We start from the raw sequence: 19,422 nt of genomic DNA on the forward strand, positions 1-19,422 counted from the left end.
TATTGGGACTGCGTTTGACTTCGTTGGCAGCGATTTGTATTTTTTGCCACAACTCTTCACATGAACCAATAGATTCTTCCAAAGAGAAAAATTAAGAGAATTGATGTCCGGGCTTCTGGGTGGCCAAGTAAAAATGCTTCCACACCTTGAAGAAGTTCCACTTTATTTAAGAAGAGACATGTGGTTCATGCACGATGGAGCTCCACCGCATTTTTCTTGGCCAGTGCGTGCATATTTAGATGCAGTTTTTCCAAATCGCTGGATTGGCCATGTAAGCATTTTTGCTTGGCCATCCAGAAGTCCGGACTTCAATCCTCTTGATTTTTCTATTTGGTCTCGAATGAAAGATATAGTTTACAAAGAATCTATTGGCCCGTGTCTTCACACACAGTTGTGGCAAAGAATACAAATCGCTGCCAACGAAGTCAGATGCAATCCCAATATGTTGATTCAAACTCGAAAATCTCTCAGAAAACGTGTAAAGTGTATCAGTGTCAACGGTGGATTCTTCGAACAATTACTTTAAATCATAATTACGTATTTTATTTGTTTTATTGTTAAGTGTTGTAATAACACGGAGAAACACTTGCTTTGTTTCGCTTTTAATTTCTTATATTATCAAAACATGGTATTCGTTAAATCGATTTTTCTCGAAAACGGATCGAGATACCGAAATGAAACAAGAATACACAATTAATGGAAAAATTAATGCTCTTTCAGGTTTTGAATCAAGTTTCATGTTAGACATTCATGGTAAAAAGTTATTAACTAAATTTTCGGTCAAATTGGTCGTAAGTGGCGCCCTCTATGAGCAATGCTGAAAATACGACACTCATCTTATTCGTCGCCTAAAAAAATATAGTTTCACAAATTTTCAAGGTCCTAACGTACATATTTTCAGAATAATCCCAAAAAACGATTTAAAATTTTAACTTTCAACACTGTATTTCCGAAACTATCAACTTTCGGATAAGGCATCTTTGCGCCAATAGTCACCATTTCACGTGTAGTATCTTCAACTTTCGACTTTCCTATAGTTAATGAATCACCCTGTATACCAGCAGCAGAGTTTTCAAGTTTGCCAACATATGAAGATGTAAACATAGAACATTTTTACTATTATGATTATCACTATACATTTTTTACGTTTGATCAGAAATCTCACTGCACTACCGTTTCGTTAATAATTTAGCTGGCGGTTGTATACTTCAAATTAAAAAATGAGAACAAGTAAGATGAAGACTAGATAAATATGGAATTTCTAGATTTCAGAAATATATTTCGTAGCGAAATAGGGAGTAGGTATATGAAAAATATGGTCTAATAATGTCAGAAAATTTGCCAACTAATTGTAAGACAATCACTAGTCTCAGTAAAGAATCGAGACGTTGATGTTTAGAAAATTGTCTTTTTTATTGAATTTCGATTTATTTTCATTACTATGATGTGTGAATATAATTAAATGAAATTTAAAGTAATTCTAGAAATATTCTAGTGTGAAATTCAGAATAAATGGGTACAGTAATAATAAACAGTTGAATCAGCTTAATTAAGAATGTAAAGAACTTCTGAACAGATGTATCCGATATGGTCTAGTGGCTAGGATACCTGGCGCTCACCCAGGAGGCTCGGGTTCGATTCCCGGTATCGGAATTTTTTTTTTTAAAGATGCCTTGGTTCTTCCGGAAAATTATATTTAGATAACGTTATTTCCACTCCGATATGGTCTAGTGGCTAGGATACCTGGCTCTCACCCAGGAGGCTCGGGTTCGATTCCCGGTATCGGAAGACTTTTTTCTTTTATAAAAGATGCCCTGTTCTTCCCGCAAAACTACCGTCAGATAACAATCTCAACAGTCCGATATGGTCTAGTGGCTAGGATACCTGGCTTTCACCCAGGAGGCTCGGGTTCGATTCCCGGTATCGGAAGTACATTTTTTTTTTTTGAAATTTAAAAATATAAAATTATCATATTTTAAATATGTAGTTGTAAGAGGAATTCAAGTAGATGTAAATATTATTTGGAATAATTTTAGTAATTCTTTCATTTCGTCATATCGCATAGCTCGAGATACTCATTGAATATCATCAGATTTTTTCTGTACAATAACCCACATAGATATTTTATCCTTCTTAATAGTGGCGTATGTACAGGAACTACTTTTTCCGTTGTGTTCTCGTTAGAGTGTAAAAATTAATATACAGGGTGTCTTGGATTGCATAGGCCAAATATTACCTGGTAATACAACTGCTCAGTATAAGAAAAAAGTTCTCATAAATATGACGGGCGGTTTTTCCAAGACAAATGGTGTTTATATTGAAATTCCTGAATAAATTTTCAAAATGCTTACAGCTATACAAGTGAAAATTGACCATCTTAATTGTTTATAAGGCAAAATGACAACTATGAAGCAGAATCGTTAACGGTCGGGTAAAGGCCTCGTTAAATTTTGCCGCATCTATTTCAGGTATAACATTTTATTTGCCTATACCAGAACTTTAAAATTTTAACTTTTTACAAAAAAAAAACATTATTTAATGAAAAACAATGTTAATTTTGCTTTTCTCAACTACATAAATGACTACCATTGTCTAAATTCACCGAAAATAAATATTGTTATATATTTAGAAAACACAAGAGAATTTGTTTGTATAAAAACATCTAACTCCTGTTATTTAATAGGGCAGTTAAATTGCGAGTATAATTTCAATGAGGTATGTACAAACCTCTTTTGGATAATAAACTGTCCATTTCGTCCATAATAATGCATATTCACACCTAACAATATGCATGCACAGTATAGGTTGATGCTGTTCTTCTCTACATCCTACAAGAAATAAATGTATTTCCTAGAAATAAGTATTTGTGTTTGGAATTACTTGATTCATTAATATTACATGTTTATACGCGATATTAAATATTTAGTTTTTTCTAATAAATACGCTTGTGCAACTCTTTAGGCATTAATATTCTAACATTCTTTATATGTAAATAATTATTTAAAACTTTAATAAAAAAGCAAGCAAATTTCATTTTGGAATGAAATATTTTCCGAATATGTTTCTTATTTTAAGAGTAAAGTAATCAGATAAAGTCCGGCCTATGCAATTATGACCATCCTCCGCTTTTTGCTTACGATTTAAAGTACTTCATGATTTGCACATCTGCTTCTAAGTTCCTTTCTTTGATGCTTTAAAGGATACGCTCTTTCAAGTAAGATAATCTTGATTGCTTTTTACTAATCCCTTCGATTAACAATCGCTTTCATATGTTTTTTATTGCGAATTACCTTCATAGTCCAACAAACTATCATCTGGAGACGACTCTGAACAGATGGAGGAAGCGGTCCCGTGCCGCACCTGGTTCCTGATCGAGGCAGCCAGCGTGTTGTTGATGTTGAGCAACTGGTTGTTCCTGTTGTTGACGTTGTTGGCTAGCTCCCGCTTCTTCGCCTCTTGGGAGGGGTTGCACCATTGCACCTTTTAACAAATTAAAAATTTTCATTTCATTAGGGTAGTCGCATTTTAATATATAATCCTATTTTCGACGCGCTTTATTTATTTAATTAATTAGTTTAATCGGATTGCAGAGCAGAGAAAGGGCGTGAATAAAGGAAAGGAATGAATACTCGATTCTGTAAAAACCGAAGGGGTTATTCGGTTTGAATGCAAAGTCCGGGAATATTGAGATAAAATTAACGGTTAGGTCACTTACGTTAAAGCGTTTTGAATTCTATTGGAATTTAATGACCCTTGTGCTGCCTGTATTGTCGTTTTTAAATGTAAAAATCCAACCCCGCAAATGTTTCTTCAAACTAGATGAGACTAATTATATCATTACTAACCAGAAAGCTATTGGAATGGAAGAAAAAGTGCACGATTCAATTTTCCGTTAGGAAAGTTAAGCTGATCATTTTTCAAAATGTACCAATATTGATATAGTGCCTAAAAAGGTGAAAAAGTCTCAAATACTAGTATGTATTAGGAAGATCGATGCAAATCTTAATGTGAATCATAAATTAGTTTGGTCTGTTCTGATGCATCAATAGTTAGTTATACCCATATCATATACAAAGGTTCCAGCCTTGCTGCCGCAAAACTATCCTGTTCGCCTAAAGTTTACTACTGGATTTTGCAAATACTTGAACAAAATTTTGACTTTACCACTGGCATATTGTTTACCGACGAAGCTAATTTTCCACAATAAACACGTTTGGTCTGATGAAAATCCTCATGCCATAATGGAATCTCGATTTCAACATCAGTTTTCTTTGAATGTATGGGTGATTATTATTGGAAATTTTCTTGTTCGGCCCTATCTTTTACCAATACCTTTAATCGGTGCCTCCTTAGGACATTTTCTTGTAAACGTTTTATCTGAACTAATTAACGATGTCCCCTATGCGCTAAGAGAAAGAATGTGGTTTATGCACGACGGAGCTCCCCCACATTTTAATTTGACTGCTCGTGCATTTTTAAAATTAAGATTCCGTAATAACGTGATTGGACGAGACACTCAAGGTCAACCTTGGCCACCCAGATCACCCGATATGAGCCCTATTGATTTTTTTGTTTCGGGTCATCTCAATACACTAGTTTACAAGGTTCACGTTCACCTTGAATCTGAGGAGCACTTACGTCATCAATTATAGCTGGTTGTGATGTGATAGAGCTACTCCTGGAATTGTTGCAGGTGTGCGACCTGCTATGACCTGCTATTTCAAGAAGATCTGAAGCAATTTTTTTTGTCTGAAGGTGGCCATTTAAAATAGTCGTTATAATAAATCATAGTAAAGTAATTCCATTGTTAATTAATTATTTTTTTATTATTTTAGGTAATGTAATGAGTAGTGTAAAAATGCACTTGATCAAATACATTAAATTTGTTGTTAATCGGTTTGGAATACAAAAAAAGTGTAAAGAAGCAAAAAGTGAAGATAATACAATGGCGCATATGATGACCTATTTTATTTATAATATTATAAAGCGTGGTATTTTTTTTGGCAAATAATGATCAATGATATCCACATCTCTGCCACTGCTAAGTTTCTAAACCGGGCAATTTTTTTTTTCATACCTACTGTCATGTGCACACGGAGTTTGGTTAAATTACCTCCACCGGTTTAGAAATTAATAATTAAAAACTGATTTTTTTTTTAAATTTTTGACATGCTGTGGCTGGACAATGGCTGTCCTATGACTCCAATTGATATAACAAAATAATCCTTATTTTTTGCCACAGAATACGCCCCTGAATTTTTGACCTCTACTTAAGAAACACTCTGTATATCCTACATATAATTTGCAGTCTGTATCATTGTTATCAATGGTTATTTTAAATATTACTGTATATCTATTTATATTATTAAATTTATATTTAGTTAGTATCATATATATATACTTAGTGTTTGCAATATTTAATTTTAGTTTGTTAGTATTGAAATCAATGTAGGTATCTGAAGTTAGGATTAGTGAGTCCTTCATTTTGTCTGTTGCATTCACTAGAGTCTTATTTGAAATTGCTAATATTGTATCATCACCAAAAACGTTAACAAAATCACTGTGATGATGAGAAATGATCCTTAATGTAGACTAAAAATAACATTGACCCCGGCACACTTCCCTGAGGTATTCCATACTCATTAATTATTGGTTGTGACAGTACTATCTGGTTTCGTTATTTGCTTCCTCTTATTGTTAGTTAAGTAATCTTTTAACCATAATAGGACTCTTCCCTGGATATGTTATGAAGAAGATCTATGTGAAAAACTAAACCCAAACAATTTCTAAAGTCTCTTGTAATGATGTTATTAAACAGTTCCTGTTATTTAACGATTTTCACTTGTATTTTATATAGTTTGTTGGGTTTTATCAACCAATATATAGCTGATTAATTCTTGGCTAACGGTTTAGCTAAGTCTTCCACAATAATTTCAATTAAAAATTAACATCAAAGTAGGGTATCCCACACAATGGAGGTTTATTAATTACATTACCGTTTTGGCTTTAGCATTGTTTCTTTGTTTACAACATAAAATCCGGTTAAAATTAACATACGGGCGGTAGGAGCAAGCTCAAAAATTACCAATTTAGACATGACAAAGGCATGTTTGGGCTCGACTTCGATGGAAACTAATTAAAACTGAAGGCAGGCTTAACAAGTAGCAAGGGAAAATTTTGTCAGTTGAATAATAGGGTGTTAGACTACAAAACTGGGTACATAGCTATTTTTTTTGTAAGGGACATGACATTCAAAGCGTATTGTATTAATATTGCTTATGAAGTAATTTTATAAAAAAAAATCTAAAGAGAAAACAACAAAATAGAATCAAGTTAATTATATTCGGGACTGTTTGGAATTAAGGATGGACGTACTTTTTTAAATTTTATATAAAATATTGGTCTAAAATTATACCTAACCATTTCTGTCTAGATCAATACAAGTGTTGATTTTGTTTTTCTACAGATAATTATCGATTAATACTACAAATTTGAATAGTCGCTTGTAATTATTTTTAATCTTATTGCCAAGAATATCAGAATAACAAGTGGATTTATTTATTTCCTTTAATCAAAACGCTGAAGGAGCAAATTGAGAAAGGTTGAAAGAGATAAAGGGAACAAAGATTGCATTTCATCTGCAAAAGCTTTATTAAGAAAACCGGCAGTTGCTGATGTCAACAGAGAACCTCTCGACGTGAAAATTCTGGTTGATGATGGTGCTAGATGTTGTATGTACAGTGTGATTCACTATATTTTGACCCCCCCATTAACTTTTTTGTTTTTAGAGTTATAAAAAAATGTGAAATACAAAAGTTGCACGATTTTTTATGAATTTTTCGAAAATGATAGTAGAAAAACAAATGAACTGCAAACAAAATGGCAGTGGATGTTAACGTTGTTAAGTTAAATATGGAACACCCTGTATATTTTTAAATATTTTTATACAACGTTCTCTGTCGAGCATAGTTTATTGGGTCCATCTTTAACAATAAGCGAGATCTTGTAATTGTTAGAATTATTTAAAGCATTTATGTCTTTTTCCAATTACGTAAAGATTTACAGATTTAGTTGTAATATATTGGTATGATAATGTGTGTGTACGTATTTATGTTAGCGCCAAAAAGAAATTTTATTGTTGTGATATCAATTTGGTTTTGGTGTATTGGTGGGTGTATACCTTTGCCCTACCTAACTCTAGACTCCTCTCAGTAGTCGGTTCTATTCACTATATGCTTTAGCAAGAAACCACACACAATCACAGCTATAAATACAAAAGGTTTATTAATAAATGAATTTATTATTGTTTTGTTTTATATATATGTCAAAATTTGTCAATAAGAACTGTTAAACACAATAGTCAATATTTTGAAGTATTTCACACTATTTCCAAAACCTTAAACAAGATGTTATATCGATACGACTGTTATAATTAAATTTCATGTATGACTGGTTGCATACATTAAGACATTGACATTTTATCTTATAACTTCTTGTTTAACAAATGGTTATTTATTTCTAAGATTAATATTGATAATTCTGCAAAGATTGGCCAATTTTGATTATGTCTGATATAGTTAAATAAATTTGTTTAATATGAAATTAGTGACTTGCTAAACTTTTTATATACTAACTTTTTACTTTTGAAAATCTGTATCAAACTATTTCGTATACGAATTTTACTTTTATTATAAAGGTACCTTTTATACGTATTATCGATAATGACTTGTCGACTGTTTTCTTTCCTTTACTCTGCTTGATTGTTTTTCTTAATTCTTGTCTATCCTATCTCGCTTCCTTTCAGGAACCTGTCGACTATGCTGCTTTCTTACTGGTCTCCTAGTCCCTGCTACTGATATGCGGTTTTCTTACTGCTCTCCTGGATCCTGCTACTGATATTCCGTTTTCTTACTGGTCTCTGGAACCTGCTACTGCTATTCCTCGTTCTTTCTGTCTTCCTGGACCTTGTTTGTTGGTACTCCGCTTGTCTTGTATTTCTTGGGTCACTTTTTTTACCACTTGGTACTTTTATATTCTTGATTTCTCCCACTTGAATCATTTTATACTATCTCGCTCATTAACTGCTTATATTTCTATAGGTTTTCTTTTCTTTCTTCAACAACTGTCGTTTTTCAAAATTATTTCTGTAACTAATCAATAATAATCTATTTTCTTTTTTACTATCTTGATTTTTCTTTTCCTTATAAAGGCCTTTCCACATATCTTTTAACGTGCCATTTTCCTTTTGTAATTCACTTCACTTCACTTTCTCCTTTGCACTTATACACCCTATTCTACTTTCTTTACAATCAATTTTGCCTTATACTTCAAAATATTTCTTATTTTATAATATTATTTGACCTTTCTAGTAACTGTTACTGAATTCCTTGTGGATCCCAATTTAAATTTAACATTTTTCTGACATATCCTTTTAATTAATCTACAAAATTGTCTTTAGATCTTAATATCTTTTATTAACTCTTATTCTACATTATTTTTTAACTATTTAATCAAACTGGTATTTTAACTTTTGTTTGATATCTACCAATTCTGCATTTTAATTAATTTCAACTATATTTTCTTATAACATCTTGGCATATGCTCCGATTGACTAAAATGATAATAAATTTTATACTTGAATTTTGAAATTTGTCCTGATCTACTAATCCGACTTTCTTCTACTGATTCCTCATACTTATTCAATACTAACAACCTTTTTTTTTTATAATCAAATATCTTCTCAATTTTGTAATAATCATTCCAACCATTGCCTTTACCGCTATGTCTTCTAAATAAACATTTAATTTAAATTTTACTTTTCTCTCGTTAATCTGATTTCATCTCAATATTTTTTGACATATCGGACATTGATATGAGCCAAAATGCATATAGGTATTTTAACTAAATCTCACTAATTAAGCCGTAAGAGGCCTAATTACTCATGGACAGTGTTATATGGTAGGCCGTGACAGTAACAAAGTTAACATCCGCGGCCATTTTGTTTGGACTTTGAACAAATATCGTTTTCAAAAAATTCATTAAAAAATCGTGCAACTTTTATATTTTACATTTTTAATAACTCTTAAATCAAAAATGTATCTAGAAATATATTTATATAAAAAATAAATATATAGCAATCTATTCGGAGTACTTGCGTCTGCCATTCTATTAGCCGGATCGATGCTATACACCTTAAATTAAACCAAAACACAATATAATCGCACTAAAAATAAAACAAAAATGATACGCACGAAATGAAAACTATTATACGATGTGAAGTTTAGTGTTGTATTCATCGGTGAACACTTTCGCAGCCACGTGCTTATCACACGTGTATCTTGCTTAATAATTATTGTTTACTTCATTGGAATATGTAAAGTGACCGAAATTTAGTATACATAAACAGTTACGATCATTGGCCAGCAGAACTACCAGAGATTTCACACAAAGAAAACAACTCTCTAGAAAAGTTAATGAATTTATTGATGTCTTAATATTTCTGAAGAAAGTGAGGATTTTTTGCAAAAAAGAATCTATTTCAGAATGTATATAAATAGTTGTAAGAAGTGCCTAACGTTTATAATACTTTTTTTCTGACTGGTTAGTTTTAAAAGTTGAATTAGACCCATTTAAGTTGCAAGCTTACATTGAACTTACCTTTTCTTGGACGACGTTGTTAAGTATGTTCAAGTTATCCGGCTGCAAGTTCGTCAGTTCCGTTATTACATGACTGGTGGTGTTGTTCGTGATGTGGGACGTGTAATTGGAAGTGGTCGAGGTGTAGTTAGTTGTAACGTTGCTGTTCTGCAGGGTATTTATCCGCTTCGGGGAGTTCAATATGTCGTCGTTTCCGTTATGAAAGGACAGTGGGCCCTCCATGGTCTTCAGACGCATATTTTCTCGCTCCTGAAAAAATAAAGACCCTTCAGTTTCATATTTAGTACAGATAAACAGATAAGATAAAGTTTGTTCTTAGTCGTTAAATTTTATCAAATCTAATAAGGAATCTATCGGGAAGTGTGTAGTACTTAATTTTTGAAAGTAATACATATATTTTTCCTCTCTGAAATAAATAAACCAGCATTAAGATGAATATTTCGAATGAAGTGCTTATAAAGAAAGATATAAACTAATGTTAAAGCATTTACAGAAAAATCCTACTTATTCGCTACGCAGAAATAATGCAGAAAAATATAAAACTAATTTCAGAGAAAATTTCGAAGAAGTTTAAAAAGTTTGTAATGTAATCTATTATTAATACACACTAGTCACTAGGAATTTTACATAGTTCTACCGTATACGGAATTCATTAAGGAAAATATTAAAAAACCATTAAAAAGTGACTAGTCCCCTTTTTTTATTAATGTACAGTCAATTGTAAATTTTTTTCGTTATAATTTTAGATCAAATTATCACCATGTTGGCTGGAATTCGACTCGCATTCTCAAATATTCAGAAAACCCAGGACCGGTCTTATAAAATTTAATTAAGAGAGTGCATATAAAAATGTTGACAATGTATAAGAGTTTTTTAATATTACCATTTTAGAAAAAAATCTAAGTACCTTTGAGATTTTAACATGTGGTTGTACTTGTGTCAAATAATGCCTACTACAGCACTGTAAGAAAAATTGGACTTATTTTCACTAAATTTCACTCAATAATGTATCAATTTCTGTCCACACCTGATTGAGTGAAATTTTCCTTTATTACTATGAGTACAACTAAAATTGTATAGTGAAACTATCAGTTTTAGTTCAAATATTATCAAAAATTTATAAAATTATCAAAATGCCCAATACTGACTGAAAATATACTCAATAATTTCAGTCAATGTATTCATTCCGTTCCTATTTGCTTCCACTCAAACCGATTTATTTACAGTGTATATTTTATTAAGTCTATTAATGTTATTATATTTTTTGTTTTCATTAATCTAAAATTCTAAAATCTAGACATTTTTTTAACTGTTATTTGATTTTTCCCTTACGAACCTTGTTTACGATAGAAGCATGTAAATTTCCGCGTGACTCACCCTGTATAACAACGGATGGACTACTAAGTATCAAGAAAGGCCCATTATTAATTTTAAGTCAAGCCAGTCCAACTTTGAAACATGTTACAACAATGTATATTAAGCCCGCTACTGCAGTTGAATTGTAGTGAAAAATCGCGGATCGTCGATCGCGAGATAAGAATATAAAGGAGGTGTTTAAAATACTCTATACATTTGAGAATCCTGTGGTATCTTAATAATAATAGTCAATGCTAGATCTAGTAATCAATGCTGCATACATACACAATTAGTTATTATAGAATGGCATTGCCACTTTAAAAATGAGGAAAATCGTCATCCATTTTCATACTACACGTTTGCCCGAACTTAACTAAATTTTAGTTGCAGTTCTGATCGCTAGATCTCGCAATTCCGTGGTTGCATACGCTTTAGGGGCTATAGCGAGTCTCCAATAGAGTGATGTAGCTAAGTCCAGGTTAAGCTACTGTTATCTCACTGATCCTTCTTGCGATAGTAAGAATAGGGTTTCTGCAGATTCCAACGTACTGCATTCGTAGAATATGCGTTGTTGAGCGTTGATTGGCCTCTTGTCATGTATGCTTTTTCACCTGTTGGTTAGATAGTAAGGACGCTTTGTTGTTACTAGCTATAGCTCGCTTTACTTGATGGCACTTTTCACTAAGGTTTTCGGCTGAACTCCTTTGCACCATTCCGCAACAATTTATAACAATTTAGTATTGACTATAGAAAGTTTTTGTGTTATCTGAATTACATACAATAGATTATATACAACACAACAATAAATTGAGAGTTGTACAACGCACACTGATTAAGCACTTGTTTGTGGTTAATGAATCGCAGATGCTTGACGTTAAATCGCAGGTCATGATGAGAGCCAGATGTCATCTATAGACAAGACCTGTAATAATGTTCTTGAGTTTTGAGCGCTTTTGAAACGGATGAATTTCTGCCTTTCTTGGGTGACTCTCTCATTAACCACATTCTCTTTCTGTCTCCTTTGTGCCCTTCCATTTATCTCCTCTTCTCTTTTTATTCTTTTCTCTCTCTTTAGTATATGTTTGGTAATAATTCTCCCATCTATGTCAACCATACTCGGAAAATGACAACCTTTGAGCAGATAAATTGTGGTCTGCTTTCTCCATCCCTTCCAACCTACTGCTATTATTCATGAATATTGATTTTGTTTCCTCTATAAGCAATTTAAAAGAATTGTATATTTAAACTAAGATTCATCACGTCTCTTGGTAGTATTTGCCAACTCAAACTCCACATAAAGCTACTAAAAAGTTTTATCGCCGAAAAAAGCAACTCATAAATTTTCCGGAAGTGAAACGAGACATAATTAAGTTTAAGTTTTACGTTAGAGTTATGCTCTTAGAGAAAACATTAGTTTAAGAACTGAAGTTTTCACATTTATTAGACCATAAAGTAAGATTCAACACGCGATATTGTGCCGAACGGATGTCAGCCTGAGAAATGAGACAATTTCCTCTTATTTGGCCGATAGGGATCTGGTATGTGTGTGTATGTATAAAAAGGAACAGAAATTTGACTCTCTGCCATTGAATAGAGAAGTAATGGTGACAGTTGTATATTTGTCTTGGGAAGAAATATAGGTGTAATTACTATTATTAGATATACAATTTTTATCAAGGCTCCTTTTGTGGTCCTTTATATTTGCTATATGAATTTACATCTTAAGTAATTAGAAAAGATAGTACATCAAAGGAAATATTCTACGTTTTGATATATTTTCATCCAATGGATTTTTAAAAATATTTTCATATATTTATTTTTATTTTATACTTTTAAAAAACAACTTGAATTAATAAACGAACTTTAATTGATCCTACTGACTACGTTCATTTAAATGTAATTCATTTAATTGGGTACATTGAAGATTCAGATAAGCCAATAAAATATTAATTAATTAATAAATAAATAAGTACATACATCAAGAGTCAAATTATATCAGCAAAAGTGCCGTAATAAAGTTTTTTAAATTGTTATTTAAACTAGCAATTTTATAAATTTAAATTTTTACATTTACAATAAATCTAAAATAATATGATTTTTGATATACACTAATGGAAAAAATTAAGGGATCAAAAAAAAATCTAAATTTTCGGCGATTTTTCAAATGGCTTGTATCTTTGATAAAAATGGTCGTATTGGAGTAAAAAAAAGCAATTTGAAGCTTGAAGTTAGACCACTAAAACAAACAGTTTTTTTTCAAACCGCCTTTTTTTCAGTAGAAAAAAAATTTGAATAAATTTTTTTTTTGTCATAACTTCAAACGCTTTTCGCACGTGTGTAAATCCGACCGTGCAACCTTCACGTGGTACGCTTTGGGTAACGCTAATGCCGGCGGTTTTGCGAAATTTCTGAAAATCGGTTCAAAAAAATTGTTTTTCGAAAAAATAAAAAGAAATATTTTTTTTCATAATTTCAAACGCTTTCTGCAATAAGAATGTAAAAAAAATCAAGAAAAAAATGGTTTTTTTAAATTTTTTTACAGATTATGAGTATTTAAAGGCAAAAAAACGTGATCCTTTAATTTTTTAAAAAATTAAATCGAGTGAAACAAAAAAACGGCTTGATGGATCGAATTGAAACTCTGTAGGGCTTTTAGGGGTACAATGACCTGTAAAAGGCACACTTAACATTAGTCATTTTCCCAATATTCTCAATGTGGCACGTGATTTTCTAGAAGACCCCTAAAAGTCCTATTTTTTACGATTTTTCAGTCATGTTAAGGATAAAAATTTTTTTTTCTAAAAAACCGTGTCAGGACCTTGTAGAGAATTCATTCAAGTTTCTGATACCCACCGTCGATTTTCTGTGCAACCATTGGTTTCTGAGATATCGATGAACAAAGAGACAATGATCCATTTTCATTCAAAGTCCGTTAGCTCAGCGAGAAATGGTCGTATCGAGACCAAAAAAAAAATTGAAGCTAAATGAACAACCTATCTAATCCATAAGGTGGTTAAGTTAGACAATTTTTTTCAAGTCCGTACACCAAAAATAAGATCGAAAAAAATTTCGAAAAAATTTTTTTCTTGATATTCATTAAGATTGCGCGATACGGTTACTTCAAAAAGAAAGATCCAAAAATTAGAAACTTCAAGCTTCAAATTGCTTTTTTTTACTCCAATACGACCATTTTTATCAAAGATACAGCCATTTGAAAAATCGCCGAAAATTTAGATTTTTTATGATCCCTTAATTTTTTCCGTTAGTGTATATATCTAATTTGTTTCTAAAAAATGGCCATAGAAAATTAGAAGATTCTTTCGGTTGTTTTTCTTACCTCAGAGTAATCCCAATATTATGATTTATTTGGATAATAAATCCAAAAATACTGTAAATCTTAAAAACTCCCATAAAAGTTGTATTATTTCGCGTTAGAGTTGAGGAATATTTACGAGCAAAATAATGCCCTCATGCTCATTGTGGCTACATGGGTCTTGAACTTAATTTACGACTTTTACATTGTTGGCAACAGTATAACCATAGCTTCCACCTAACTGACCTAGACATAATAATAATTGAGCTTTCTGCTTAGCTTAGCTTATATGTAAAGTAGTTTAATGAGACAGTACGACATACAAGAACGGATACACAGAGTCGGCTTTAGGTATTTCATCACACTTTTGAAATAAGTATCATTTCAGATTTCTAGGAAGAAAGTTTCAAACCCCTCGCAATCTTTTTTTTTTATTAATATTTGACTACTGAAATTGATCTCATGCTAATGTTTTAAGATATTATGAAAAATAATTATTCATTTATTCTATTAATAATAAACTTTGTAATAAATAATAAGAAATTCTAAAAATGTACTACATAATTAACTTTTATAATAATGATACAACAATAACAAATTCATAGAACTTATAACATAAAAATTTGTTTATACACTTAAAATGTGACTTGAAGATGTGGTGCATATTGTAGACCTTGAAACTAGTAGACAAATTTTGTTAAAAACGCATTAAGTTAACAAAATTTCTTCTTCAATTATTGAAAACAAACTAAACTTTGTTTTTTTTCTGCAGAAACGACATGGGATTGTCTTATTTTTAAATATTTTATTAAATGTACAGTGTAGAAACTAGTAATCTTCCGTTATTAAATACAACCACTCGAATTTTCGAAACTAATACAATTTTCATGCATAAATTAATCTGAAACGTTCCCTGTTGGCTCCGGTGCCTATAAGTAAGTTACTCTCGGAAAGATTTAGATGCGAAAGTTTGCATCTCGACATTATTCTCTAAACAACCATTAAATAAATATATGCTCTAGTTCCGCGAAACGGGATGTTCATTTTACACGAAAGCTGGAAGTAAAGTATATATATATTTTTTTGTATTCATTGAGGCATGTCAAATATTAAAACAAATAGTCTGAGAACAGCTGTTTATTTTAATAGAGTATGTTTTCAGTGGTTTTTGAAATTTTTTCATAAGAAAACCTGCCTGTAGCAAATTAAAAGCAATATTTTTTCAACAATGTAATGTTGCCTTTTTTTTTCAATAATGTTTATGTTGAGACTTATGCAATTTCCAATGGAAACAAATAAAAACGTTGAAATAACCAACCTATTTGTTTTTGCACGTTAATAATAAAAGTAGATTAATAAATGAAAAGCAAACTAAAATAATTGGTACTGTATGTTAAAACAAACAGAAAAGTAATTACTGAGTTGATAATTAAAACATTTAAAAAACTAAGTATGTTTTGGATATTAACTGGCTTGTGATGTTTGAAAGCAAATTTAATTAACTAGTTCCTTTGATTTTTTAAATGTGAAAGCTGTTCTTGTTCGGAAAATGATTCTACTACCACTGTTAGGTTAAAAGATCGTCTATTTGAAATTTGTGATGTTGCGGAATACGCCTTTATACTTTCATAAATAGTGTTGCACCAGACAGAACAGACAACGTAATTTGTCAACACGAGTATAAATTCAATTTGTAGGTAGTTCAACAAGTAGTTAACGACTCATATAACCTCACTTTTCTGCAAAACATGCCATAAATGCCTGTTACTTCCAAGAAATTACAAAATTGTCGGTCATTTCCTGAAATTTATGGCAAATAGGGAAGCTAACTATTTTTACAATCGATAAAACTTTAGTGGGGTATAAAAAATGTGGTATTTAATTTTAACCAAAACCGGGGAAAGCCAGAGTTTTATGTATGTACTATGAAAACCCCAAAGAAAGCCTAGTTTTTCCCATTTTTGAAATTTGAATAGCACATAAGTAATAAGTTATTTATACAGGGTTAGTCAAAAGTATGGAAACCCCCAAAAATCTCAGCGGGAATGCATTTTTGGGTTAATGGTGAAGACAAAAGCATTTTTCACGGCGCATCCGACCTCAAGGTCAAGGTTCAAGGTCATATCAATATCAAGTCGGTTTTTTAAATGGCGACTTTCCTTTTCGACCCCGGAAACGGGAAGAGCAGAAAATTTTGCATTCGATTATGACATTGATCGTGACCTCAAGGTCGGTCAAAGTCAGTTCAAGGTCAAATGTTGATTTACTGTAATTTTTTATTTTTAACTGCGGAATCAGAGGGAGTGACAGTCTTTGAGTACCTGATGGTACTCCTTACTGGGTCAAGGTCGAAAGAACATGTATTATTTCGACGCTAGAAATAAGAGAGCGTAGAATTCTATTCTGTTATTACGTTATTATATTTTTAAACGTGACCAAGGTCAAGCGTCAAGGTCAGATGATTATTCCGGCTGCCATTTTTTATTTTCGACGATGAAATAGAAGGGACTCACAATTTTTTAGTGTCCTCACGATCAAGATCACTAAGGAGTACCGTCAGGTATCTACTTATAGACTGTCACTCCCTTTGATTCCGTAGTTAAAAATAAAAAAATACAGTAAAAATTAACATTTGACCTTGAACTGACATGACCATTGACCCTGAAATCACGGTCAATGCCATATTCGGATGCAGAATTTTCTGCTCTTCCATTTCCGGGGTCGAAAAGGAGGGCCGCCATTTAAAAAAACTGCCTTGAACTTGATATGACCTTGAACCTTGACCTCAAGGTCAAAGTTACCATCGGACGCGCCGCGAAAAATGCTCTTGTCCTCATCATTTATCCCAAAAATGTTTTCCCGCTGAGATATTTGGGAGTTTCCATACTTTTGACTAACCCTGTAGAAAGTTGGTTTTATTTAAATGTAAATTGATAATAAAACCTATAACGACCGATCGAAGAAATGCGCTATGATTTTGTAAACAAATGTTTATAATTTGGGCTGTTCTAAAAATTCAAAATGTACATAAAAACAAAATAAGTTTTCAGGACAATATAAAGTCCATGATTTTTACGCCAAAATGTAATTCCAATTTATGAATTACTAAATATAAAGAGAATATAACAGAAAATACAATAATTGGACCATTTTTCTTTGTATTTGCCAACCAAATTTTTAAGAAACTTGGCGATAAATATTGATAATACCTATGCATTCCTACCATTTGAAACATTTAGTTAAATCAAGAACACTGTAGTTTCACAAATTTACCTACGTTAATTATCTTATACAAGGTATTTTCTAAGTCTTCATTCTAACTTTGGGAGGTTGCCCCTTGTATGTACCGTATTGGACTAAAAGGCCTCTCAAGCTACTTGTCTTCGAAATACTGAATATTAAGAAAAAATTTAAAACATGTCAGATTAATTCAAATATTTCAAGTGTTTGACCTAGATTAGATCATAAAATGATAATTAACTGGTATACAGGATTGTCAAGCAATGGTGGATTGGGAGGTCCTATCAATAAAAATCTAATTAAAAAAAATTACGACACCACCAAGTATTTTAGAAAATTGATGTTTATTGTTACCTATGTTATTTGTAATAAATAAGGTCTGTTGGCTACAAACCCGTCTTGTAGGGCTCTTCCAGCTCGGGAATGATCATGTGTTGAATCAAAGATATTATATTCTGTTTAGTGGACTGTATTTTTATTACTTGGATTACAATAATGATTATGATAACTTTTTTGTTATGACATATATGTCAACATTTTTTTTTACAACTCATTTTTCTTGACTACCAAATAAAAACTTACTGTGATGCCAAACATGGCGTAATGTTTAAAAATACATAATGAACGCTTGGTGCAACAATGTTATTTTTCACTTTATTCGACTTGTTAATGAATAGTCCAAAAATCCATAGGTGTTGAAATTTTTAATTAGCTGAAGAATTGTAATCGAGAATTACAGAAAAACTAATTATTCCGCTTTAAATTTTTCTTGGACTTTTGATGATTATATATCAGCCTAGTAGGCCCATGGCTTGCTTCTCAATTTTTTTTCCATTCCTTGTTGCTAGTTCTCAGCTTCCACTGAGTGATGTTTGTCTTTTCTATGTCCCTCTCCACCTCATTTTTCATCTATTGATATTCCACGTTTCGTTCTTCTTCCAATACTGCTTTTTATTATTGTCTGTGGAGTTCTATGCCTCGGCATTCTCATTATATGACCTATCCATCTAAGTCTTTGGGCTTTTATTACTCCTATAATCCTCAGTTTCATTAAATAGGTGTGCTAACTCACTATTTGTTCTTCTTTCCCAAACGTCTTCTAATTTTTCTTTCCCATATCCTTAACCTATTTAGTTTTGCCATTGTCAATATCCATACTTCGCAATCTTCGCATTCAAAAATCAGTAAAACTGTTATAAGGCCATAACAGTTTTGTATATCCTGATTTGAGGTTTCTTGATATAGCTTTATTTCTTAATATTTTATGAAGAGCCCCAACGCAATGATTTCCTGCTATTAATCATTCTTCAAAACTCGTTTTTTTGGTAAATGTCGTTCCTAGTAAAAGAATATTTTACTTCTTCCAGTTTGGTATTTGGCACATGTCAAAAAATTTAATTAGCAACGCTTCGAAGTATGTCGATTAATTTTTTCTATAAACATTTCATAAAAGTTACTGTTTTAAATGCATTTTTGGACTCAACTACTTACAGACTTTTGATCAGTAACACAAAACCAATAATTTACCATAATTTCAGCCAATTTGACCTAGCCTACATTTTCATAAGCCAGTGCGGTATCCTTTCTACAGCGGGTGTACATATAGAAGTCAAGAATTCGGTTAAAAAATCGGCCTCTTGAAGTGAAGTTGTTGCTTTTCCAAACTTTCAAACCAGTTTATTAAAGTTTTAGATTGAAAACGATCTCTGGACGCAAATTATGTCAAGTCATAGCCTTAAAAAGCATACTCTATATTACATAAATAGCAGACTGTCTTCGTATCGTAGCTGTTACTTTGTAGCAAACGAAACAACGTTAGAAAATCATTTAAACATAAACAAAACGAGGATATTCTA

The 19,422-nt window shown here is 31.7% G+C and overlaps 1 protein-coding gene and 3 non-coding genes across 4 annotated transcripts in view; 3 read left to right on the plus strand and 1 right to left on the minus strand.

Annotated features, from left to right (window-relative positions):
- Nucleotides 1–19,422, minus strand: part of LOC108909069 (general transcriptional corepressor trfA) — an 84,595-nt gene that overhangs the window by 43,204 nt on the left and 21,969 nt on the right. The window contains exons 2-3 of the mRNA XM_018713306.1: nt 9,658–9,906; nt 3,291–3,480 (exon numbers count right to left, since the gene is read on the minus strand). Of these exons, the coding sequence (XP_018568822.1) occupies nt 3,291–3,480; nt 9,658–9,906 (439 nt within the window). The remainder of the gene's footprint in view (nt 1–3,290; nt 3,481–9,657; nt 9,907–19,422) is intronic.
- Trnae-cuc lies at nt 1,582–1,653 on the plus strand. The gene has a single exon. It is a non-coding gene; the product is annotated as a tRNA-Glu (tRNA).
- Trnae-cuc lies at nt 1,717–1,788 on the plus strand. Its single transcript has one exon. It is a non-coding gene; the product is annotated as a tRNA-Glu (tRNA).
- Nucleotides 1,858–1,929, plus strand: Trnae-uuc. Its single transcript has one exon. It is a non-coding gene; the product is annotated as a tRNA-Glu (tRNA).

Source organism: Anoplophora glabripennis, unplaced genomic scaffold, assembly GCF_000390285.2.
Source record: "Anoplophora glabripennis isolate ALB-LARVAE unplaced genomic scaffold, Agla_2.0 scaffold283, whole genome shotgun sequence".
NCBI lineage: Eukaryota > Metazoa > Arthropoda > Insecta > Coleoptera > Cerambycidae > Anoplophora > Anoplophora glabripennis.